Source organism: Mercenaria mercenaria, chromosome 1, assembly GCF_021730395.1.
Source record: "Mercenaria mercenaria strain notata chromosome 1, MADL_Memer_1, whole genome shotgun sequence".
Taxonomy (NCBI): domain Eukaryota; kingdom Metazoa; phylum Mollusca; class Bivalvia; order Venerida; family Veneridae; genus Mercenaria; species Mercenaria mercenaria.
Window position 1 is genome coordinate 36,697,215 of NC_069361.1, and position 27,285 is coordinate 36,724,499.

Genomic DNA, 27,285 nt, shown 5'->3' on the forward strand with positions numbered 1-27,285 from the left:
GAGTAACTTTTATCTTAATAGCATAGAATAGTTCAGATTACCGGTATTCTGAACAATAAAAATTTGCCAAACTATTTGCAATGTTCATTTGTGAAGCTTACATCTTAGTGATTTCTGAGCTGCACCTTGCATGCAGTGTAAAAATATATTCTTTTTCATTTTGAATTAATCCTGGAGCTTTCTAACTTGGATAATTGAAAAGCCTTATTTGAACTTCGTTACATTACATTTTGTTATACATGAAATAATTACCAAGATAATGCCGCAACAGCGCCCGAATGAGAAGAATTAATAGCTCTCACTGTTATTTGAATACTCTTAAGCAAAACACCACTCTATCATGTTTTATAAAGGCTTTACTGCTCATTATGTTAACTCATTAAGGCCTCACCAAATTAAAAAGTTGTTCATCGGATTTGCCGCTCGTATATTTTCAGAACGTTTTTGGCTAATTGCGCTTGCCCCATTGGAAAAAATCAATCCAAAATTTTTTGGTGCGCTACTTTTTATGGACGTAAAAGTGTATAAATGCTTATATAATTCCAGTCCTAGATTGTTCTCAGATGGATTTTAATAAAAATAAATACATACTACGCACACATCGTCTATAATAAATCATAACACTTATATTAAGTTGCATTAAAGTTGTTTCCCCTTGATGCAGTTACGCCATTTTCTTCAAATGTTTACCAAATTACATGCTACAAAAATTGATTTATTTCATTGAAAAGTGGATGGAGAAAAGCATACTAATTTATTTGATAACATCAATCTACATTATTTTGGTAAGGGTAAAATACTTATTGATGCATGTCACTTATCTTTTTCTGTTTTTTTCTGTCCAAATGATCAGCATTTGCATACGAAAGTTGGTGGGGTAAGGAATTTACATTATCACAGCAGTTTCGCCACAAGAGTACACAGCATGTATGCAGCAGAAGTACACAGCATGTACGCCGCAGGACTCGGGCCAGGAGTACACAGCATGTACGCCGCAGGAGTACACAGCATGTACACCGCAGGAGTACACAGCATGTACGCCGCAGGGGTAGTACACCGCAGGCTCATTTGCATGTGAAAAGTGTATGTGCCGTGTACATGCTGCGTACTATTTCTCGCATACTAAATTCCTCCAGCGTACATCCTGTGTACTATGTAGTCCACAGCATGTACGCAGCAAGTAGTACGCGGCAGAGCTCATTTGCATGTCAAAAGTGTACTACAAACGTACTATCGGTGTATGTGCGGTGTATATCCTGCGTACTATTGATTTCAGTACACATCATGTACGCATCATATACGCTGTATGTACACAGCAAGAGTACGCAGCAGGCCTTTTTCTTCTGTAAGGGCCTGGAGGAGGGGCCCCGATATCTACCACTCATAAAAATATAACGATATTCAACTCTTTGATTACATTTATTTGGACTAGTCACCAAAAATCCCACAACTTTCGATTTAAATGCTTCTTTTAAATATCCAGAATTAGCTAATGATATAAAAAAGGCAGTTTTTCATTGATTTAGGTAAAACAATGTATCAGGTCTAACAGGTAAAAATTATATTGCTTAAACAACATTTTTTTTGGAATACTCAGTCTGCTTAAATGGTACTAGCGTGGTTCTGATAGACCAGGAGAAACAACTGTGTTGTGAGGGAGTATATAACAGAAGGGATCAGCATGGTCTCCAACAAGAATGTTGCAGAAAAATAGATGGTAAGAGCTTTTTCTTTTTAAGCTAGCTCACCTCAGCACAAGTGCTCATGATGAGCTTTTGTGATGATTCTGTGTCCATCATCTATCATGCTTCCGTATTTCGTCCATAATGTCACTGAGCAAATCTCCAAAACCACTGACTGGATTTTGATGAAACTTGGCCTGTATGTTCATTGGATGGTCTTCTACCAATATTGTTCAAACAGTTCCACCTGGTTGCACATAGGGGCTTTTAGAGTTAAAAATAGAAAATCTTCAACTTGTCTTATTTTAAAATATTTGTACATAAATGGTCCTTCTGTGACCTTCTACTATACTGTTCAAATTATTCTGATTCGATCGTTAAAAACATGGCTGCCAGAGGGCATGGTGTGGTCACTTTCCCTATATGTATATATAGTGGTAACTTTAAAAAATCTTCTAGTGTATAACTGCTGACATGATTTTAAAATTATTTCACGTAAATGGTCCTTGTGTGACCTTCTGGAAACATAAAAATCCAAAGAGATTCCTACTCATCCTAGTCCAAAGAGTTTTCTTAACGCCCATTGGCGTCTCCCATGACCTTTTACCAAGAATGTTCAAATTATTTGAATGCCCAGAGGGCATGTTAAATTTAATCCCTATATGTATATAGTTTAAATGTAAAAGAATTTCTTGTGTGAAACTGCTCGCTTGATTTTAAGGTATAGGTCCATAGTTCGGAGAAAAAAGTTCGAACGTCATCAAATCATAGAAAGAAAGCATTGTTTTACATGAAAATTTAACAGCGTATAAAACATTTATATTATTCTACAAAATCATTGTCAATTTACTGATATATTTATTGAATTCCGGAAAGGGACTGCATGAAGGGGCCACACTTCTGGACAGTTCAGCGGCTTTAAAAACTCACCATTTTTAGCTCACCTGTCACATAGTGACAAGGTGAGCTTTTGTGATCACGCAGCGTCCGTCGTCCGTCGTCCGTCCGTCCGTGCGTTAGTCCGTCCGTCCGTAAACTTTTGCTTGTGACCACTCTAGAGGTCACATTTTTCGTGGGATGTTTATGAAAGTTGGTAAGAATGTTCATCTTGATGATATCTAGGTCAAGTTCGAAACTGGGTCACGTGCCATCAAAAACTAGGTCAGTAGGTCTAAAAATAGAAAAACCTTGTGACCTCTCTAGAGGCCATATATTTTATGATGTCTTCATGAAAATTGGTCAGAATGTTCACCTTGATGATATCTAGGTCAAGTTCGAAACTGGGTCAAGTGCCATCAAAAACTAGGTCAGTAGGTCTAAAAATAGAAAAACCTTGTGACCTCTCTAGAGGCGATATATTTCACAAGATCTTCATGAAAATTGGTCAGAATGTTCACCTTGATGATATCTAGGTCTAGTTCGAAACTGGGTTACGTGCCATCAAAAACTAGGTCAGTAGGTCAAATAATAGAAAAACCTTGTGACCTCTCTAAAGGCCATATTTTTCATGGGATCTGTATGAAAGTTGGTCTGAATGTTCATCTTGATGATATCTAGGTCAGGTTCGAAACTGGGTCACGTGCGGTCAAGAACTAGGTCAGTAGGTCTAAAAATAGAAAAACCTTGTGACCTCTCTAGAGGCCATATATTTCATGAGATCTTCATGAAAATTGGTCAGAGTGTCCACCTTGATGATATCTAGGTCAAGTTCGAAAGTGGGTCACATGTCTAAAAAAACTAGGTCAGTAGGTCAAATAATAGAAAAACCTTGTGACCTCTCTAGAGGCCATATTTTTCATGGGATCTGTATGAAAGTTATTCTGAATGTTCATCTTGATGAAATCTAGGTCAAGTTCGAAAGTGGGTCACGTGCCGTCAAAAACTAGGTCAGTAGGTTAAATAATATGAAAACCTTGTTACCTCTCTAAAGGCCATATTTTTCATGGGATCTGTATGAAAATTGGTCTGAATGTTCATCTTGATGATATCTAGGTCAAGTTCGAAACAGGGTCATGTGCGGTCAAAAACTTGGTCAGTAGGTCTAAAAATAGAAAAACCTTGTGACCTCTCTAGAGGCCATACTTGTGAATGGATCTTCATAAAAATTGGTCAGAATGTTCATCTTGATGATATCTAGGTCAAGTTCGAAAGTGGGGCACGTGCCATCAAAAACTAGGTCAGTAGGTCAAATAATGAAAAAACGTTGTGACCTCTCTAGAGGCCATATTTTTCATGGAATCTGTATGAAAGTTGGTCTGAATGTTTATCTTGATGATATATAGGTCAAGTTTGAAACTGGGTCAACTGCGATCAAAAACTAGGTCAGTAGGTCTTGAAATAGAAAAACCTTGTGACCTCTCTAGAGGCCATACCCTTGAATGGATCTTCATGAAAATTGGTCAGAATGTTCACCTTGATGATATCTAGGTCAAGTTTGAAACTGGGTCACATGCCTTAAAAAACTAGGTCGGTAGGTCAAATAATAAAAAAACCTTGTGACCTCTCCAGAGGCCATACTTTTTCATGGGATCTGTATGAAAATTGGTCTGAATGTTCATCTTGATGATATCTAGGTCAGTTTTGAAACTGGGTCAACTGTGGTCAAAAACTAGGTCAGTAGGTCTAAAATTAGAAAAATCTTTTGACATCTCTAGAGGCCATATTTTCAATGGATCTTCATGAAAATTGATCTGAATGTTCACCTTGATGATATCTAGGTCATTTTCGAAACTGGGTCACGTGCGGTCAAAAACTAGGTCAGTAGGTAACGTGGGTCACGTGCTATCAAAAACTAGGTCAGTAGGTCAAATTGTAGGAAAACCTTGTGACCTCTCTAAAGGCCATATTTTTCATGGGATCTGTATGAAAGTTGGTCTGAATGTTTATCTTGATGATATCTAGGTCATTTTTGAAACTGGGTCATGTGCGGTCAAAAACTAGGCCAGTAGGTTTAAAAATAGAAAAACCTTGTGACCTCTCTAGAGGCCATTTTTTTCATGAGATCTTCATGAAAATTAGTGAGAATGTTCACCTTGATGATATCTAGATAAAGTTCAAAATAGGGTCACGTACCTTCGAAAACTAGGTCAATAGGTCAAATAATAGAAAAACCTTGTGACCTCTCTAGAGACCATATTTTTCAATGGATCTTCATGAAAATTGGTCAGAATTTTTATTTTGAAAATGTCTAGGTCAAGTTCAAAACTGGGTCACATGAGCTCAAAAACTAGGTCACTATGTCAAATAATAGAAAAAACGACGTCATACTCAAAACTGGGTCATGTGGGAAGAGGTGAGCGATTCAGGACCATCATGGTCCTCTTGTTTAAAAGCTGTTACATGTCTTCGTTTTGATGCATTTGCAACATCGTGCGAGTGTTTAAACTTTACATAACTAGGTAAAACATCGTTTTTGACAATTGTTTACATTTATTTCTTTACAAATGGCATTCTTATTTAAAGGGGGACAACTCATTGAGAATGTTTTAAGTATCCAACTCTGTGGAACAGAACAATAAAACATATATTGGACAGATAAATTGTTTGTCAAGATGCTGTTCATTTACTTAAAAAATCTGTTGTTTTATGATATACTGCTAAACCTTAAAATAAATTTGCACAAGTGGTCCTTGTTTGACCTTCTACCAAGACTGTTCCAATTTTTTTTAGATTTGTCTTTAGACATGTCGTCAGGGTTAATTGTCAGTTTTTCCCTGACTTAGATATGTTAAGATTGTCTGAAACAGCAGGCCCAATTTTAAAACAATTTTACACAAATGTTTCTTTGGTGACCTTGTGTAAACAAAGATTGTACAAATTATTCTGTTTCATCTAAAAATAGCCGCTGGGGTGTGTTGTAAATTTTCGCTATATGTATGTAGTAGAAAAATCTTCTTGTTTGATATTGTCATATCAGATCATTGCGCCAATTTCATACCCCATTCCCAACACACACATACACATAACCTGCCCATATTTATTTAGGAAAAACATCTAAAATACTCAGGAAACATAGTGGCGCTGGCAAGTGAATTGAAGTCAGTGACTGTAACCTTTTTGTGACAAAAAGGTCCCCTTTTCATTTTTCATTTGAAGTCAAAAGCTGATTTTGCAAAATCAATGTTAGCTTTCAACAATTCAAAAAATTACATGGAAAAAATATATCTTGTCTGTGCAAATGGAATATATTTTAAAGTAAAAAAAAATGTTAAAGGAAATTTACATTTCATTAGATCAAACTGCTGGTATATGTGTAATTTGCATAATTCAAAATCTTAAGCTCATCTGAACTTTTTTCAGGATGAGTATTAAGTATAGTCTCTTGTCAACATCAATTTTTCATTTTAACATCTTATCCCCTGAAACTGCTGGTCAAAATTATACCAAACTTGGTCGGTAGCATCCTGGCATGAACCTCCTTTAAGTTTTACTTGGCCTCATTTTGTGGGGTGTAGGGTGGGGGCTGACAGAGCTAAAAATTGAAAACATCATTGAACAGTTTCTTATCACCTTTTAGGAGCTGCCAGAGCTATTATTGAAATAAGAATAGGCCTCTTTTAGGAGCCATTAGAGCTAAAAACAGAATAATCTTTTAATAAATTTATCTCATGTACAGCTTGATAGATCTTCATCATATTTGGAGTGTAGTATCATTGTAATGATCCAGCATGGTCTGTTTTTAGAGGACACCAGAGTTAAAATTAGAAAAAGAATTTTAAACTTCTTGTCATGAAGTTTGGTAGTGCATTTTGGAGGTATCAAAGTAGAATGAAGAAAAAATGCCTTTGAATAAATTTTTTAATGTAGTAGTCTACTTAAAGGCCTTTCACCAAACCAGGTAAGAAGAAAGGTCAGGTGGTCAAAGTCCTGTCCAGGTTATAGACTGAGACCTATTTAATTGTGCCTCATGTTTGATTATCAGATTACGAAAACATATTTTACGAAGGCTCCAGTATTAGCTAGATTACATTAAATTACACTTCTAAAATTGCTAAATTTTGTGGATACTGAAAAAAGGAACTGCAATAATCAGACAGTTTTCTAACATTTATTCTTCTTAAACCCTCAAGCATTTAGTGATTGAACTGTCTGTCCATTTGTCAGTCCTTATGAACCAGATTTTACTGATTGGCCTACAGACAACATTAATGATCTGATTTAGTTCATACTCACTTTCAACAATCTTTGTGGCAAAGCATATAAACTGACCTATATACATTGTGTATAAATGATCTTGACCCGCATATGACCTTCACCTTCAAACTTAAAACCCCGAAAATCAGCATCCTTGGTGGCATGATTTTGCATTTTGAACAGATGATATAAACTGACCCATATAAATAACCGTGACCTTTATATGATCTTCACTTTTAAATTTTAAACCTCGAAAAACTACATCCTTGGTCATACACCAGGAGGCATGATTTTACATTTATGAAAATGCAGCTCCTTGTTTTTATTGAACTCACCCATGCGCGGCGTCCACGTCCGCGTCCCGATTTGGTTAAGGTTTTGTATGTAAGCTGGTATCTCGGTAACCACTTTTAGAATGGATTGAATCTTCACACGCTTATTCACTGTGATAAACTGACTTACACTGCACAGGTTCCATAACTCTATTTTGCTTTTTATGCCCCCACTTTTGTGGGGGGGGGCATATAGATTTGCCCTTGTCCGTCCGTCCGTCCTTCCGAGAATGTTGTGTCGCACCTAGCTCCAAAAGTATTTTACGTAGAGTCACAAAACTTTACAGGAATGTTGGTCAGCATGTGTAGTTGCGCACCTGGGGTTTCGCGTCCGGATTCATTCAGTCATGTAGAAGTTATGGCCCCTGACTTTGTAAAAATTGGTCATTTTAGTGTTGTGTCGCGCCTAGCTCCAAAAGTGTATGACTTAGAGTCACAAAACTTTACAGGAATGTTGGTCAGCATGTGTAGTTGTGCACCTGGGGTTTCACGTCCGGATTCATCCAGTCATGTAGGAGTTATGGCCCCTGACTTAGTAAAAAATTGGTCATTTTAATGTTGTGTCGTGCATAGCTCCAAAAGTATTTGACCTAGAGTCACCAAAGTTTACAGGAATGTTGGTCAGCATGTGCAGTTGTGCACCTGGGGTTTCGCGTCCAGATTCATTCAGTCTTGTAGGAGTTATGGCCCCTGACTTAGTTTAACTCATGGTAGCTCCAAAAGTATTTGACCTAGAGTCGCCAAAGTTTACAGGAATGTTGGTCAGCATGTGCAGTTGTGCACCTGGGGTTTCGCGTCCGGATTCATTCAGTCGTGTAGGAGTTATGGCCCCTGACTTAGTTAAAAATTGGTCATTTTAATGTTGTGTTGTGCGTAGCTCCAAAAGTATTTGACCTAGAGTCACCAAAGGTTACAGGAATGTTGGTCAGCATGTGCAGTTGTGCACCTGGGGTTTCGCGTCCAGATTCATTCAGTATTGTAGGAGTTATGGCCCCTGACCTGGGAAAAAATTGTCATTTTAATGTCATGTAGTGGGGGCATCTGTGTCCCATGAACACATTTCTAGTTTACAAAATTATGCCCCTTTTTCAACTTAGAAATTCTTGGTTAAGGTTTTGTATGTAAGCTTGTATCTCAGTAACCACTTGTGGCACTTGTGGTAATGGATTGAAACTTCACACACTTATTCATTGTGATAAACTGACCTACATTGCACAGGTTCAATAACTCTATTCTGCTTTTTTCTTTTACAAAATTATGCCCCTTTTTTGACTTTGAAATTATGGGTTAAGGTTTGTTTTTAAGCTGGTATCTCAGTAACCACTTGTGGGAAGGATTGAAACTTCACACACTTATTCACTGTCATGAGCTGATAAGAACTGTGAAGGTTCCAAACCTCTTTTTCCCATTTTTACAAAATTATGCCCCTTTTTCGACTTGTATTCATTCAATTGACATGGCTGTTGAATAATCGAGCGTTGCTGTCCTCTGATAGCTCTTGTTGATCATAGTGCTTTAGAAGACCATTAAATTATTATTTCAGGAAATGGCAGTGTAGTAAAATTACAAGTATATGCTCAACAGAAACAGATTTGCTGTGAAGGGGAACTACATGACTTACCAAAACACCACAGACGTCATAGTCAAGAACCTGAATGTTGTGGGACAGATGTTATTTTTAATCCAGAATCCAGCTTCTGTTGCAATAATCAAACTTATCAAAAGTCAGAGCAATTTGCTTGTAAGTAGATAAGGCTTATACATAAACTTTCTCATCAATTTGAATAATACTGGCAAAACACTGCTGGACAAAATTCTGCAGAAGCCAGTTTCCAGTGCTATTGGCACCTCATGTTGTAGAATGTCATCATTTTCAAAAGTGCTCCAGTTTAAAATCAAAGCCTTGCAATGTCTTGTGGTTGCCGGTTTTGGTAGATTTATTTTCTGTTTAAATGCCAGTCTATAAATATATACCACTGAAAAACAAATACAAATATGCCTCCTATCTAAGATGAACTCTGCCTGACCCAGCTTGTGATGTAACCATGGGCTGAAAACCTTATCATTTGTAGATCTTATATAATCTAAAATGGTCATTGTGAATGGATACAGGCTTGATCATTGATAATTATCCATATTGTTCATGAAATGAAATAAAGATGCTATATGATTGTCAGAAATACACTTGTAACTTTGGTGGTGGGGGGTGGGGTGGTTAAACACACAACCAATCAATGTTACAAATGGTTGGACAGTTCCTTTCACATAATATCAACTTACCATAAGGCATTCCTTTCACTTTTAGGTGGCTTTTAACTCTTTCATCTATATTCAAAGGTTAAATTTTTATCCTTTTTTAATTATATTAAAAACAAATTTATAAACTTGTATGTTTTTGGAAAAGTCTTTGTAAACAGCATTTTTTTTTTTGATAGGCATATAACTATGAATTCTACTGCTTTTTATGTAGTTAAAATTTCCCTGTTAAAGATTTTTGAAAGAAAGATTTGTTTGTTTGCTTATAAGCGTATTTATACTGTAAAAACACATATTTTCGCTGAGTAAAAGTTTGGCAAATTTGAAAGTTTTAGTATGTTGGCAAGGTTAAATATTCGCTAAATTGTAAAAATGGTATCCTATAATTTGAATTATACTAATGGTGAATATTTACATGAGGATTATTTTTTGGAATATGAACGGTCTCGTAAATATAGCGAAATTTAAACCAGCATAAAAATTTCTACTTTTATGGTAGTCAGCAAGGTTACCCATATGAATATAAAAAGATATAAAAATGTTTGAAAATTAGCATATTGCTAGGGGAGGTAATCACTGCTGGTTGCTAGGGGAGGTTAATCACTGCTTGTTGTTAGGGGAGGTAATCACTGATGGCAGTTTTGCTATTGTTACATCCTTCTTTCCAGAATGCACAAAAGTCTTTATATCGGGGAAAAAATAAAGTTATAAGATCACATTACTTATTGAAATTTCAAAGCAGCAGCTGTGAAAGCAATGTTACAGAGGTAACATCTGATATTCATTCTGTATAACAAGGCTTAGCTGTTACAGCATTGGCCTTAGGGAAGGGTAGACAAATGGTTCTCATAAATCTTTAGAAGATTTTGGATCTAGTCAGTTACTGGTAATCAGATACTGGTAGTCAGTTACTGGTAGTCAGTTGCTGGTAGTCAGTTGCTGGTAGTCAGTTACTGGTAGTCCACGATTGCCTGTCTCTGACACTGGGCATTTAAAGTGTAAATTTGCATAAGGCAAAGGTTTTTTCTCTTAAAGTCGAAATAGCTGGTCCTTTCAAAAGGGATGGCACTGTAATCAACAGACTTTTAATGTTTTCTTTACCTTACTTACATTCAACTTTTTACATTGGCATTATTACAAGTTGCAGAATATTTCAAAATCATGCAAATTGAAACTGGTTTGCCTCACCTTTAATTCTAGTTAATTTTTTTGTCTAAAGATTGTGATGACAGTTATGGCTTGGAAGTTGCTGTTGGACGTGGCCAGATGGTCTGTAAACAATGGACACCAAATGGAACTTTACACAGAGTATATCAATGGCAGCCAGGCTATGAATGTTGTGGTCTTAATCTATCTAACACAAACAGTCACTTTTGCTTTGGAGATAAAATCTGGCCAATTGGAGCAGTTGTTTCTGAATGTGGGGTGGAGATATATGATCAGAATAAATACATCTGTTGTGAAGGTGAGAATAAAGATAGGTGAAAATGAAGTTTTTCTCTTTGCTGCATTTACAACACAATAGTTTAATTCTATTTTCATAAATTCCTTCACTATAATTATGTTATTCTTTAGGTTTAGGAAGATTTTGAATTTTTAGCTCACGAGACATACTGACAAAAATTAACCTTGGTGTTCTTTTGGTGATCCTCCTCCAAATAGTTCAAACATTTCTGCTTGGTCGCACACAAGGACCTGCCAGAGTTAGAAATAGATAAATCTTCTCCTTTACTACTGCTTTGATTTGGGTGCCTCTGTACCAAGTTTGTTCAAATTATTCAAATTTGACTAAAAAAAATGGTCACCAGGATCGAGGCATGGTCACTTTTTACAATATGTATATTGCAGAAACATTAATTTTTTTTGTCAGAAACTGAAGGCATGGCGACCAATGCTAAAAGTGAAAAAAAATCTTGAAATTTCATCTTTTCCTAAACTGCTGATTTGTTTTAAAATAATTTTCTTAGGCGACCCTTTACCAATTGTATTAAAATTATTCTAGTTTGTCAAAAAGAATCATGACGCCCAGGGGCATGATCACTTTTCTGGAAAATATATTAGTGAGAGCTTTAAAAAGTCTTCATGTCAGAAACTGCTGGTCTTATATTAAAATAATTAGACACAAATGAAGTGTTAATTTCTACCAGGTTTTTCAAGTTATTCCCATTCCCATTCATACAGAAATCTGTGTCAGAGGGAATTGTCTATTTGCCCTATATGTATATACAGTTGAACCTATCTCAGTGGCCCACTGTATTAAGCAACAACTTGTCCTATCCAGCCAGTCAGCTATCTTCCAAATTTCCCTATAATTGAGCCACGCCATGAGAAAACCAACATAGTGGCTTTGCGACCAGCATGGATCCAGACCAGCCTGCACATCCATGCAGTCTGGTCAGGATCCATGCTGTTCGCTTTCAGTCTATTGAATTTAGAGAAACTGTTAGCGAACAGCATGGATCCTTACCAGACTGCACGGATGTTTAGGCTGGTCTGGATCCATGCTGGTCGCAAAGCCACTATGTAGGTTTTCTCATGGCACGGCTCATATGTGTATACAATTGAACTTGTCTTAGCAACCACCTGTATTAAGCAGGCATTTGTCATAAGCAGCCAGTCAGTTAACCAAAATTTACTTTTCATTCAAACTTTTTTAAGACCAATGGGCCATAAATCTAGTTTATTTGAAGCAGTCTTGTTGAAACTTGCTGGGTCACATTTCCTTGCATTATTTCTAACTTCTCTAAAATCCTTTAAACTATATCCGAGATAAAGCTCTAGACCAATGGAAAAATGGAATGCAACTAAATACATAAGTACAAAGGCCATTGATCTTGTCTCTCTCGATCAGACAATCTACCAGAAACTTGCTAGACCGCATTTCCAAATTGCAGTGAACATTTCTACCATGTTTATTGAAATCCTTTTCACCATGTCTTAAAACAGGGGAACAGACAGACAATGCCAAAATTATATACCTATACACCAGACACATATTTCCACAAGCAGCATACTTGGTACATTGAAATAAACTATTCTCTGTTTATTAAAAATTTCACAGATACTTCCAAGCTGATACCAAAACCTGGTCCAGATGAATTCGAAGCAAAATATTGGGGTATTGAAACAGACTTAGCATGTTTGAACGGCACGGTTGTAAACAGGGACCTAGAACAGATTGTTGAGAATAACAATAAGAAACATGTGGTACCAAACAACTTTCTACCTTGTGGTGATGGTAAGTTATGTCTACATTACTCAGTACTTTTAAGTTTATTTAACAAATAGTTCCAGTTGACTACACTTAGGTGTCCCCATAGCAGATAATTGGAAAATCAATCATGAACCACAAGATGGATCTTCACCAAAATGTTTTTTTAGCATCCTTGGATATTCCTTTCTAAAGATGCTGTAAATAGTTCTGCTTAACAGCTCATTTGGGCAACCAGAGCTGAAAATAAAACATCCTTGGAAAGATCTTTTACAGATGATATCAAATTATTACTTCTTGGTTGTACTTTGGGGCTTAAAGAGATACAAATAGAAATGTTTAACAACTTCTTCTTACTGACCACTTGATGAGTCTTAAGAAAAACAATGTAAAATGGTGGAGGTCAGGTGAGCCATTTGGGGCCATCATCGCCCTCTTGTTATACTGGTATCATGAGATTTTTAGAGCATTTAGCCTGCTCTTGAGTATTAATAAAGATACCTCAGAATTTTACCATAGGTGTAGCCTTTGAAGAAGTTCTAGTGTTTAAAGAAATAGGCTAAAGTCCCACTAATCAGCTACAAACCATCAGACATCAAGGTCCATGTTGCTCTTATAAAAATTAAAGCAGAAAGAAAGTTTCTACTTAAATCTCAAGTTCAGAATGGGGTATAGGGAAACAGCTTACATGCAAAGAAAAGTCGGAATTACATTTGGGTCTGCTAGGGTCAAGGTCACAAAAACTAAAATTGAAAAATAGATTTTTCTCTCGCAATTGTTAGTTTGGATCAACTTATTGCTGCAAAACTTGGTATATTTCAAGCTTATAGGGCAACTAGCTTGAGATCATATTTGGGTATGTTTTGAATCAAGGTTAGTGTTATTAAAATCAGAAAACATGTTTTTACTTAAGCACTGTAGTTCAGAATGAGATATTACATATGTATAGTGTAACTTGGTAAGAAGATAACTTACAAAATAGAAGAAGGTAGACTGGCATCAGTCGTTAGAGTCATTAAATGTAAAGCACTTGGCCATATAATCAATCCTCTTTGGTAGCACTTTCTAAAAATTTTTACAATATCTCTAACCTCTGACTCTAACGACTGGACAAATGCGATCTGAGCTAGGCACTTTTCATCCCAGCTATAATAATCACCATCTCATTAGAGATCATTGCAAATGTGTTCATGATGTAACAAAACCCTTGAATGACTCCAGTGCCCTGGATCATAGTTCTCCTTAATGACCTTCACAGTCTGTATAGAAGTGCTTGCCAACGTTGTATTTCAGGTGTTACAACTTTATACTTTCATAAATGTATCATCTTTAAATTGCAAATTAAGTAGAAATGAGTGTTTAGTATCAAAAAAAAAAAAGAGTATCAATAGTTTATTGTCATGTTAAATCATGCTTTAGATGCAGTTACAGTAATTTCCTGCAACTAGTTAATACTTGAACTGTAGGTAGAAAAAACTGATTATAACACCAAACAGATATTTATTATCAAAGCTCTGTCCTCGAGATCATAGGACAACAGAAAAAAGAGAAAAATTTAGGTAACAAGAAATTAATGCTATAAATCTTAAGAAAGCTTTGAATTAATTACTGACAGACTATACGTTATTGAAACACATGAGAATTGGTTGTTTTTGCTAATTTTTACACTGGAAATTCAAAAGCGTTTATAACATTTTACTCGAGGTAAACTGCCTAATTATAAATATCGTTGACATGTATACATATCCAGGTCACTGCCGTGGCTGCCCGGGTTCAATTCCCGACTCTGGCATCTTGCTTTTCTTGACTGAGCAAATTAAAGATAATTTAGAAACAAAACTTGTATTTTAATGTTCATAATATGACCGAACTTCAATTTAAAAGAAAAATCATTCGTAGCCAAAATTTGTAGGTCAGTGCCTTAGATGAGAGAAAGTTTATTAATCAAATCACACAATCTGTCGATACAGCAACTGGCAGTCATAATATTAAGTAACTTTCATGATATACTTTAATTATACTTTTGCACTGTTCACATAATTTCAAGAGAGGCCTCCATAGCCGAATGGTAAAGGTTCCAGACTTCACATGAGATGTTTCAATTATTCATGCGCATAAACCGTCCGGGTGGCTTATATATGGAAGGTCGGCGATTTTAATCTGATGTCTGTCCATGCCTGGACGATGCCTAGAGATGCCCATTGGGTCTCTTCCTCTTCTATTAAATGCCATCGCATGATCAAACTGTGACAGTGTTACTATACCCCAACTACATACCCCGAAAAATACCAAAAACAAAAAATAAAAACTTCAAAAATATCTAATAAAACAAAGTTCAAAAATATCTAATAAAACAATACTGAATTATTGCCTACTTCTTCTGTCAAATTCAGAACTTGGTCAAATGTGTCTTTAATTTATACTTAGGAAGTTTGTGCGAGACACTGAAGAAGGGAGTTTGTGCGAGACACTGAAAGAAGGGAGATGTTTAAATAATTATTTTTAAATATATAATCTATTAGATAATCAGGAATTCTTTATGAAATTATACATGTACTATCTATTATTGGTTCTGTAAACAAGGGCTGTCCGTAAGACAGCGCGCTCGACTATTCGGCGATTTGACAGTAAAATGAATATATGTCTCTATAAGAGACCTCTATTTTAAGAGGAAGATACACCAAACGGGCATAATTCTGTCAAGAACACAAATTAGAGTTGGTCGGATTGTTACCACACATACAGATGATGATGGTAAAGATATATTTTGAGCTTATAGAGTACCAATGTTATGTGAAGAAACCAAGTTTGTCAAAAGAAATGTTTATAAACGAAAGTTTCGATAAAATTTAACATGAAAATAATTCCAAGTATAACAACTTTATGACCTTGACCTTGGGTATAATGAGCCCAGGTCCTGCACATACTTTGTATGCTGGACAATGTTTTTGTGAACTTACAGTAAGATATAAGCAATAGTAACAAAGATATGACAGAAAAAACAAATGTTGCTGAAAAGCTTTTCCCTTAAAAATAACCTAAGTTTAACACCTTGGTGACCTTGACCTTATGTATAATGGGCCCAGCCCCTGCACCTAATTTGCTTGTATGCTGGGCAATGTTTATGTGAAGTTACAGTAAGATATAAGCAATAGTAACAAAGATATGACAGAAAAACAAAGGATGCTGAAAAACTTTAACCAAGAAAGGTCACGCCAGCGCCAGCGCCAACGCCGAGGCGAGTTGAATAGCCCCCTATTCTCCGAATAGTGGGGCTAAAAATTCATATTACTAAATATATGTATACTAACTGATCACAGAAATCTATCTAACGTTTTCAAAAACAGTTCTTATGATATTATGATTAAAACATAAACTCCTGTCATATTGTCCATAACAATGGATGTAATAAAAAATATTTCGAAGGGTGTAAATGTTAAAAAAATTTAACGTAAGGGATTCAGCAACTATAAATGCTTGAGCATACTTCTGCAGGGAATTTACAACATGGTAAAGGCTTTGCTTTCAAAAATCAAGCATCTGGTACAGGTGATTTGAAATAGTTCAATTAATCTTGTTGCCGGTCAGTTTAGGGTGGCTATTGACAGGCGAAACTAATCTCTCTTCATGACATTATATAACCTCAGAATCGCATTTTATAAGTCTGTTGAGATGAGCCTAGAGAGAAAATGTTTTTCTTGGAAAATATTAGTGTCCCTATGAAGAAAGAAAAATCTTTATTACAGATAACTTTATCTCAACAGACTTTGTAAGTCTAAGAAGAAGGTTAAGGGTGCATATATTGGGCTGCTTGGATTAAGGTTTAGGTTAAGTCATTTTAAACAGAAAATCAGTTTTGGACTAGGAATTACCTTTCTTGAAAAGCAAGCTTTTATGGAAACCTAGCTTTGGAATGTATTTTTGGCTGCAGAAAGAAAGTTTATTTGTTTTACCTGCAAGATCATGCATAACTACCAGGTTAACATCTGGTGCTTGCCTGTTGAAAGGTATTTCACCCTTAGACTAAAACCAATGAATAATATCTCTCTGTGTTTAAATTTTACAATGGTTTCTAACTATTTATGAGTGAAATTTATGACATTTTATACTTTTTAGGTTACTTTGACCCGGACAACAAGAGAACGCAGGTAGACTGTTGTAATGGTGTGGTCAACCACGCAAGGCCGGGAATGAATGTCACATGCTGTGGCACTGATTTCATTGATACAGACTTGTACCAGTGTTGCAATGGTGTAAAAATTGGGGCAACAAAGTTGTGTTGTGGAAATCGTAAGTTTATATTTGATGGAGAAAAACAGTTGTTAAAAAATCAACTTTTAAATAAGGAAAAGCTTTTCTTGCATATCGGACTGGCGTTTCCGGTGATTTTACCCATGCCGGCAAAACCCATCTGGCACCCCCCATGCCAGATGACTCTCGTGCTGTTAATGACAACAACTGGTTCATGCACTGATAATATATTGTTTATGTAAAATACGAAAAAAAGCAGGTACCTTGATAGTTTCTCTCCGTTCCTTATAGTATATTTCTCGATTCAAAATACGTTTGTTTACCATAAAAACATAACGTTACGCTACAAAACTAAAGTGGAACTTTGTTATTGTGCGTAACGCAAAACATCATGACGTCACTTCTGCTTACGGACGTTTATTTCCCGCGCTTTGTGTTCATTCTCAACTATAAGAAAGAGTGCTAAAAAGAAACTATTTCTACCTTTTGTAAAATACGATATGCAAGAAAAAAGTCTGCCAGAATAAAATGCTAACATGTATACGATATGCAAGAAAAAATATCAGTCATGTGTTTACGAATCGGATGGAAATATCCGTCCCTCGGCCACCTGCGCATGGGCGGTAATTCGGCAAGCCTCATTACCGCCCAATGCGCAGGTGCCCTCGGGACGGATATTTCTATCCGATTCGTAAACACATGACAGATATTATTAATCTTATAACGACTTTTTGTTTTTTGGAGAAAAGTTCAATTCGCACACTTATTTGTATCAAAAATTCCCATAACTCAAACAACATTTACAAATTGTGGTCTTCAGAAGTATGTAAATACAGAAACAAAAAGAGAAAATTACAGTCTGCAATATTTTTGTACTTTGCTTTTTAACAGACAAAGGGAGTTATTCTTACCAGTAGTCTTGATTGGTGATCAAGACTGTATGATAATAATAATAAAACACTTTTACCTTATTAAAGATGAATTAATGCAGTATTTTAAATAAAAAAGAGGTAGTAAACAGAACAATAATGGTTATGTATCAATGAAAATCTGAAAACATTGTAAACTGTAATTTTTTTTTCAGAAATCTATGAACGAACTAGTGGCCTTGAGTGTTGTGGGACTAAGTTGATAAACAACTCTTACCTCTGCTGTGAACCACAATCAAGTATAAGAATCCCAGTCAAAAAGAAGCCGGGACACAACAGGTGTTGTGGGAAGCAGACTTTTTATTATGACCCAAATGGAAAAGATGAATGCTGTGGAGGAAAGATTATTAAATTGGAACAAAATCAGGTTTCCTAAATCTTTTCATTTAATACATGTATATGCTTTACTTTATGTATGCATACAGAAGGATTCTAAAAGTTATTTTGTTCCAACTCATTTACCGGCTTCCTATAAAATTTTGACAGTTCTAAATATAGATACTTATAAGCAACTGAAACTTAAGCCTTCTTGCTGAAATACTAAACTATGATAATCTATTGATGCCCCAATATGGACAAGCTCTTAATTTACATGTCACTGTACTTAGTTAATGTATGAAATGTATACATTTATTCAACACAGCATTTTTACCTCAGTAACTATTTTGATGGGGGGGTGGGGTTGGTGGCACAATTTTTTAAAATATGAAATGATGTTTAGGTGATATGTCTAATCAAATAACTTGAATCACATATAGTTTTAGGAATTACTATAAATCCAAATTAATGATTACTTTTGTAAAGTGTTCTGTATATTTATTTTATTTTTCAGGTCTGTGAAAATGACCATGTTGTTACATTTAGTTCTGAAGACTCAGAAGAGGTGACAGAGCAGATAAAAAACTTGCCATCGGTTAAGCTACCAAGTGAAAATTTGCAAAAAAGAATCAAGAACAGTGCTTGCCCTTCCTGTATCACGTATTTTGAACCACCAAAGCAGTGTGTAAAAAAGTTTGGTATGTTGTTTTTTTTTGATAATAATGATAACTTTAAAGCAGATGTTTCTGTACAATAAAAGGCGTTTCCAGTTAATTAGTTAATTAAGGTCATTGTAAGAAAATGGTACAACTTTCAAGTGAGCTTCCAAACAAAGACAGTACTTATGTTTTACATCTTGAAGGGATACTCTTGATTGTTGGAGTGAGGTTTTAACCCTCGACACTGATGTCAGAAATACTAGATGTTTGAAATTCATTGTTTTAAGATGACAGATGGTGGTCTGTGGACTGTTGTTAGTGTGTTTCATCATGGTTATATAGGAGCTCATTAATTGCAGTATTTTAAATTTCACTAGGCCAAGAATATATAAGTTCTGGCAAATCATTTGATACAATAGGCCCCAAATACAATAAGTCCTGGTAAACCATTTTATACCTCAGGCCCACGCTAGTGCCACACTGTTCATATTATATTCCTTTATGTTCCAGAGTACACGGTGTACATAAGGGATATTAGCACTAAAGGAACCAGAACCATTATTGATGTTCTTTTTTTGGAACCGAACATTCTGAGCAAAGTCAAAATGGTCTTCCGCACAAAGGGTCATTGCCGCTGCTTCAAAGAAGATGAGGTATATCTGTTTCAGACCAACAGAAATATACATGCAAAAGTGAAGTCTGGACACATGAAGCTAAGGTTCTCTAAAAAGGACATATTTCATTTATTTAAGGGAAAGTTTCCTCAGTACAAAGTGGATCAGAAGTGTACAATAGACACGTCTTACAGAAAGCCTATAGTATCTTAATGATAGGTTAAGATTTAGGAAATTTTAGCTAGTCAGATCCAGTATTGTCTCAGAATTCCAGCTTTCTGAATGGTTGATTTCAATACACTTGAAATATCTAATTCAAAATGAAATTTAAATATAGCACATGCATATTGCATGTAAGCTGGATCTTACAATCTGTGTTATTATTGATGTTGAATACATAATATGAGCCGCGCCATGGGAAAACCAACATCCGTGCAGTCTGGGCAGGATCCATGCTGTTCACTAACAGTTTCTCTAATTCCAATAGGCTTTGGAAGTGAACAGCATGGATCCTGACCAGACTGCGCAGATGCACAGGCTGGTCTAAATCAATGCTGGTTGCAGACGCGCTATGTTGATTTTCTCATGGTGCGGCTCATATTTATAAACTCTGCTCAGAGTAATGGCAGGAGTATGCAGATATTGAGGAATGTTTTATAATCTCATTTGCTAGAACTACTTGCTCAAATTACTTCTCTATGCTCAAACTCATCGATCGGTCCTGGCAAAATCTCTGTGTAAAACATTGTTCTATCTCATATTTCTTTAACACAGAAACCTGGACCTTTTAAACCAAACCTCAGGACTGAACAATTTCCAATGTTGATAAATCATAGAAACATTTTCCTACACGCTACCTAGAACTTTGGTTTATTACCATTGTTAAAAAATACTGAAAATTTATTTGACACAACTGTTCCTTACATTAGTCTGAGAAGTGTACTTCATCATATAATTCTGTTTTAAACCAACCAAGATGCCAAATACCATTTTGAGATTTTTAAAAATCATCTACTTAGTATTTAAAAAACTGTAAAATACTCTGCTACATTTTTAGATGTGTCAGAATTCACTCTACACACATCCTTGTTGGCATTACCAGGTATATAATAGGGTATTGTTTTTTTTTCTGCAAAGTTATATTCCGCTTGAGAGGATTTAGCCTGGCAGAAGCCACATGAGCTGAATGTATCATAGCTGATCAAGGGACTGTTTTAATGACTTTTATGTTTCTAGTTTTATATATGTCAAATTTTTATTAGCCAGAATTGATTATTGTTTTAGGTAAATAAGAATAAAAACTTGTTTGAAACTTCATGATGCAAGAAATATTGAGATAACATCATTGCATCATCATGACTAAAACAAGTAGTCCCAACACTGCTTATTTTCCAATCCAATGGGAGTTGAATAAAGGGTTTTGTACTAATATTCTGTATTTCAGACAGAAAATTGGTAGGTATATAATAAAGTGGTGTACATTTAGGTACAAGTATTTATTGTGCCCTGAAATGATAGTTTATTACTAATTTATCACCACCTTTGACTGAAAAATTAAAGCATTTGTATTTTCTATACAGTATCTTGTTTATTGATAAAGTATTATGTGCCATAATTATTTCTATTTTACAATATTATAATCTCTTTTTTGGCATACATTAAAAACCATGACATAATTCTCATATATTATTGTATGTCTTATTTTTGGTAATTATTTAGAGAGAGCAGATGAACAAAAGATTTGTTTTATTTCTTTAAGTTTAATTCTTACATAGTCATGTATGGATAATGCATGTTTATGATCTGCAGAATCTAGAGGGACTGGTTGGTACCTAGCATGATAGAGCAAGGGCACCATCATATTGTAATGGATTCCTGTGTTTTAATTATGCATTACAGGGCCATAATACATAGGTTTATGTTTTGTGTTAATAACAGACAATCTCCTTAACACACCCTTACTCTTAGACTGTAAAAACTTCTTGAAAATGACAAAAACAGTAGTTTTTAATGCTATGATGTTCATTTTTAATCAATCCTTGACATACAATATCAAAACAATATGATCCTATTAATCAGTGATAATGCAGCTAAGTTTTCAGTAATTGCACATTGTACAATTGCTTGTAGAGTTGTTCTAATAATATAATTGTTAAAGAATATCAAAGATATTGTATGTATAAATTTCCTTAGTATGTTAAATACATATTTGTTTGTAAAACATTTACTCTATTTTATTTTTTTTTTTTTGTTAGAGAAATCACATTGACTTTGTGCAATTCTGTATGTATCATATTTGTTGATTATTTAATATGTTATAGTCAGATTCAGAATAACCTGCCAGGCAAACTCATATTTTTATAGCACCGCTATATGTTGTTAATTTCGATAATGAACTTGTCCATCTTTCAATTTGGACAGTACAGTTGACTGTTAAAAGAAAGACTTTTTACCAAAAAAAGATAATGACTGAATGGCGAACAGTGCAGAAACTGGTCAGACTGCATAGATGTGCAGGCTGATCATGATCTACACTGGTCGCAGAGTCAGAAATGATCATCTCCAGCATGACAACGGTTAAGAGTGTTCAAAAATACATGTAAACATTGTATAAATAGATACACTGTGTCTGTTCCAAGATGGTTAAATAGTGTCCAAAAAATGCATGCTGTCTCTTTTTATGTGAACCACTGGCCAGTACAACAACTATTACATTTGGACTGCAGTAGCAATGCACCCATTTCCAGTTTTCTCAGACATCTCTCATTTTAATTTATTTGCACACATCTGTTGCCTGACAGGTAATTTTGAATCCAAAATATAAAACATTGTTTTTATTATTGTTACAAATATTTTGTGTTTTATGTAATTTTACTTGTACATTTTATAATTTTAAAGTGGCTTTCTTTTTTTAATTTTACATAATGTTTACTTAAGATAGTGTATGGTTAAAACTATAACCACAGATAAGCTTTAAATGGGCATGTATTACAATTTTCATTTTTTTTTGTAAATGCATTTATTTTATTTTTTTCATTTATTAGTAATTGTAAATAAAAAGTAAAACCCAAGCAGTTCATGACATTAAGCCAGTATTCATTGAAGAAAACATTCTTGTAATCTGTTAAAAATACAGGAGGTCTCTATCACAAAAAAATTGAAGTCGTTTAGAAAAAAATAGGTGTACATACACATAAAATACCAAGTTAAGTAGAACAGTTACAGATTTTCATTTTTCAGTATTTCATCTATAGATGTTGCTTCATTATTTTGTACATTCTAATTTTTTATGGCAGCTAATGTATTGTATTCTCATAACCATAATATCGTGCCATCAACATCAACTAAAACAAAGCAAGTGCTATTGTAACATTTTTTCCTTAAAAAGGAAATGACCTTCATCAAGATATTTTACTGTAGTTTTTTGCACCAAAACATTAACCATATAATTTTCATATTTTTAAAAAACATAGGGCAGTTATGATATAAATGACAACTACCATTGTAAGTTTTTCATAATGTTCACAATTTGCTCACGGATTCCATTTTACATATAGATCCTCTAATAATGAAAAACATTATCTTCTCCATACATTTTTTTAATCCACAGATGAAGAAAATCTTAGTGGCAGCTTGTAGAGTGTACATGGACTTCATTGCATTTATTTTTATGCCTCCCCATTGGGGGCTGGATTGGGGGGGAGCAGAATATAGCAGTTGCAGCATCCGTCTGTCCGTCAGTTTGTTCATCATGAGTTTGTATCTGGTCTGTAGTTTTGTCATTCATGGATGGATTTCATAAAGACTTTGCTCAAATGATCTGTATGGTATGGTCAGGTGTCGTGTTGAAGAACGGTTGCCATAACTCTACCCATCTTACTTTTTGAATCGCCTCCATTTATAGAATGTGCATCCCAATCTTGTCTGATCTGTAACTTTGTTGTTAATGGATGGATTTCGAAAAAACTTTGCACCAAGTTTTTGCATGATTTGATGATGTGTTATTTGCAAGAATCTTTAGGGGTACTTTTGATATTTTAATAGTGGGTACACTTTGACCTAACTAGGTGGGCACATTTTGGTATTTTTGAGTATATTTTGACATTACCATATGGGTACATTTTGACCATAATACCTCCAGATTTCCTATCTGATCTATAACTTTGTCAAAAGAACAAGGCACCAATGATCAGCATTACATGATGATGTGTCATTTGCAAGAACCATAATTCTACCTTTCTTCCTTTTTGAGTTATCTCTCTTTATTGAGTGCTCTTGTCCAGGGCATAATTCTAAAACTTCTGTATGGAATGTAGGCAAATAATACAATAACACACAATAATTGAGGAAATTTAGAGGCAGTTTCACTGTACACACACCTTAATCTACCCTTCTTACTTTTTCATTTATCTGCCTTGATTGAATGTGGCTCGGTCTTTAACTTTGTCCTTTATGGATGGATTTGACCAAACATTAACCCAGATATTACATATCAGCGACCACTTCCATTCAAATGAAGCAGTAGTGGGTGTTTGGGTTCATTCACTTTTTCAAAAGTAGTCTGTCTCTTGTTGCATTTTCAAAGAAAATAGGGCAAACTATAAGATTTACATGACCATATCACAATACTAGTATTCGAATAGGGTATTTTTCATTATAAAATGAAATTCATATCACAATTTACATATTTTCTTTGTTACTAAATACATCTTGAGCATACAATGGAAATTATTCTTACTTCCTATGTTGGTCCGTGTTATTAGTATTACTGAAAATAGGGCAGTATGGGAGTAAATAAAAGCAGTGCCTTGTTGGTTGGAAGACTTGGTAATCAGGGCCCTGTTTCCATAGCTACTGATGACAATGTTTGACCTTATGTAAAAAGGGTTAAACAATAATCATTCTACAAAACAAAATACCACCGGCTCAAGCATTCATAGCACAAGCACCCATTTTCATTATATTTCTTTGTTTTGATAGCTCAAAACATCGGATGACTCAAACATTTTGCTCAACACCTTGCAGCTTCGAACAATCTGTGTTTTACTGTATCTTAGTTCAGATCAGCTTCATTTTGTTCATTTACATTTTTTTGTTGTGCAAAAATTTGAAAGTTCTATCAAAAGATACACATTTTGAAATATCATAATTAGTCAGCTAGTGGAAATCTTTTTTGAAGACAAAATATGCTAGTGGAAATCTTTTTTGAAGACAAAATATAAAGATACACAATTATTGGTAAATTCCCCTATACTTTCTGTACTGAGGTCATTCTTTATTTTTATAATTCTGTTATTTGTTTATTATAAAGCTTATGCATATTTTTGTTTTGAATAAAAGTGTTGTCAGTGACATTGTAAACTTGTTTGTACATTTGCAAATTATTTATATTTTTTCTTGCTATACAGGAAGTAAAATTAGTCAGCTTGAAATGTATTAATGTATACAACTTTATGTTCTGAATGTTATTGACTAATGATTTCTGCATTTTTGGTTTGTACATTTGCAAATTATTTTAATTTTCTTGCTATACAGGAAGTAAAATTAGTCAGTTTGAAATGTATTTGTATACAAATTTATGTTCTGAATGTTATTGACTAATGAGCTCTGCATTTGTAATCTGTTTAGTAAGATTATACTGTGAAACAAATCATTTAATCTTTAGCCTGCTGGTGGCAAGTGATTCTGCTTTTGCATCATTGCAGACCAAGTTCTGCCCACACATCAATGCAGGTTGTTCATGGTCTGCATTGTTTGCTATTCAGTCAGTAAATTTTCAGAGACCACTCCTTTGAATAATAAATGGTACTGTCTAAATATATTGATGGACCAGTCCATTTCAGAAATTTAGGCAGGTTAAAGGTAAACTTTGTCAGTTTGTGGGTATGAAATTTCGTAGTTTTGGCCAAAACAGCTTTATGAATTTCTACTTTTGAAAATAAAATGAATGGGAAATGTTACAGGTTCATTGGGATTTAATTGCTTGGATTAACCTAAACACAAAATCCACGAAAATTTAGTCATCCACAAATATTAATGATTTTACAGTATTATAAGATATTGTTTTGAACTTGTATTTGTTGATATGTTTTATTTATGAATTTTATTTATGAATTTTTATATGTTTGCTTCATTCAGAGTTTTTTGCAAGAAAATAAAGTGTTCTTAAATCAAACTTTTTCTTAAAAATAAGGCAAATCATTTATTTTAACAAACATTTTTTAATCTTCTTTATCAAAACAGGCAGATGTTTTGGGTTACAATATTAGTATATTAAATGTAAGCTGAGAATACAGGGAAGTACTTCATAAAAAACGACAGTAGGTAGATATTATTTTATTCAATGACACTATTTCTTTTCAAAAGTCAAGATTAACCTTCAATTCAGATTCATTATACAATGTCTACAGCTACAAGCCTAGCTCTAAATTTCAAGCAGTATCGGCTAGTAAATTTAGGTAGTAACATTTCCGGCTTTTTTACCTTAAAACAGTATAAAAATTGATTACCTATATGTTTCATTATTCTTTGGTCTTTTGTTTTAACAGTTACTGGGTTTAAAGTGGCGGCACAAAGTGTATTTTAAGAATGAAAAACCATAACAAAAGATTAGGTTACTAGATGTGTGACAAAATATCTGTCCACCACCAATATCAATGATTTTACAGCAAGAGTTATTATTTAGTTCAAGATTTGCTTAAAAACCAAGCTTTCCAATAAATAGTCTTCCATTTTGTATATTTAATAATCAGATAAATACAGCAGTCACTGAGGGTATATAAATATTCAGGAAAAAATTGAAAATACTAGTACTGGTATAGTATAATACCTCACGATTTTTTGTTGTTGTTGTTTTCATTTCTTCTGTACATAATAAATTATTAAATATATGAATACAAAACTTTTTATCTTGTACCATGGATTAGTATGTGTATAATATCACTGGAGTTGTGGCAGATGGCTCTGTGGGTTGACACTTCAGAACTAATCTAGAGACTGGTTAGAGGTCCATTATAGATGGAAATCTACACTGCAGACTGAAAATATTTTGCATAATGATGGAGATTACCACTGAAAATGAGGGACCTCTGTTGCCCACTGGTAAAGGTCACTGAAAAATGATCACTTACCCGTCACTTCTGTGGGCCCTGCCCTGGTATACATGTGAGGAAGCTGTCCAGTTAGCATGTGGAAGGTAGGTAGTTCTACCCAGGTGCACCTACTCGATCCTGAAAAAAAATGTCCAGAGAGGTACCTGGGGTCTTCCTCCTCCATTACAGCTTGAAATCACCATATGACCTTGTGTCACCGTGACCCAACAAACTTTGAATATTAAACTAGAGATTGCATTTGGCCAAAGCATATGTCTCCCCATACCTCTTCATTTGAACAAAGGTGTAAATGGATATGCAATATCCTTTCCGCACCTGTAACGTAATAAAATGTATTGGCATCTGATGGCCCTATGTGGTGCTGAAGCCCAGGTATTTTCAAATTGTTAGAAAGTGCTGAAAATTGACTCTCCATTTAATTTAATTTAGCGAAAAAAGGATACCTAGCCATAGCACAAACTGAGATGTGTTGGGAGATGGATAAACTAAAATGTTAAACAGAAAACAACAGTAACTGGAAATTGTAATATGCAACCAATACAAAAACATCATTTCAACTGTAAAATGCTGAAAATATACAAAACCAGACAGAAACTTCGCACCAAGCATAGCTTAAATACAATCTGTAATTTCTGAGGATATTTTAGTTACATATATTCTAAATACTACACTCCCTCATAATACTGAAGATTATGTGTAGGCGCTGGTGAATTTAAAACAACTAAAAATATAGTGTTTGTACAGTCATACGGAAATTATAGTGCAAGTGCTAAAAGTTTTTTTGGGTT

At 34.7% G+C, this 27,285-nt stretch overlaps 1 protein-coding gene across 1 annotated transcript in view; it reads left to right on the forward strand.

The window, feature by feature from the left end:
* LOC123541701 (uncharacterized) overlaps positions 1-26,275 on the forward strand; it is a 28,044-nt gene extending 1,769 nt beyond the window's left edge. Inside the window, exons 3-10 of the mRNA XM_045327235.2 lie at positions 1,598-1,717; positions 8,691-8,888; positions 10,623-10,868; positions 12,465-12,641; positions 16,731-16,904; positions 17,950-18,161; positions 18,627-18,810; positions 19,282-26,275. Coding sequence (XP_045183170.2) covers positions 1,598-1,717; positions 8,691-8,888; positions 10,623-10,868; positions 12,465-12,641; positions 16,731-16,904; positions 17,950-18,161; positions 18,627-18,810; positions 19,282-19,598 — 1,628 coding nt within the window. The 3' untranslated portion in view covers positions 19,599-26,275. The remainder of the gene's footprint in view (positions 1-1,597; positions 1,718-8,690; positions 8,889-10,622; positions 10,869-12,464; positions 12,642-16,730; positions 16,905-17,949; positions 18,162-18,626; positions 18,811-19,281) is intronic.
* Positions 26,276-27,285: the final 1,010 nt, after the last annotated feature.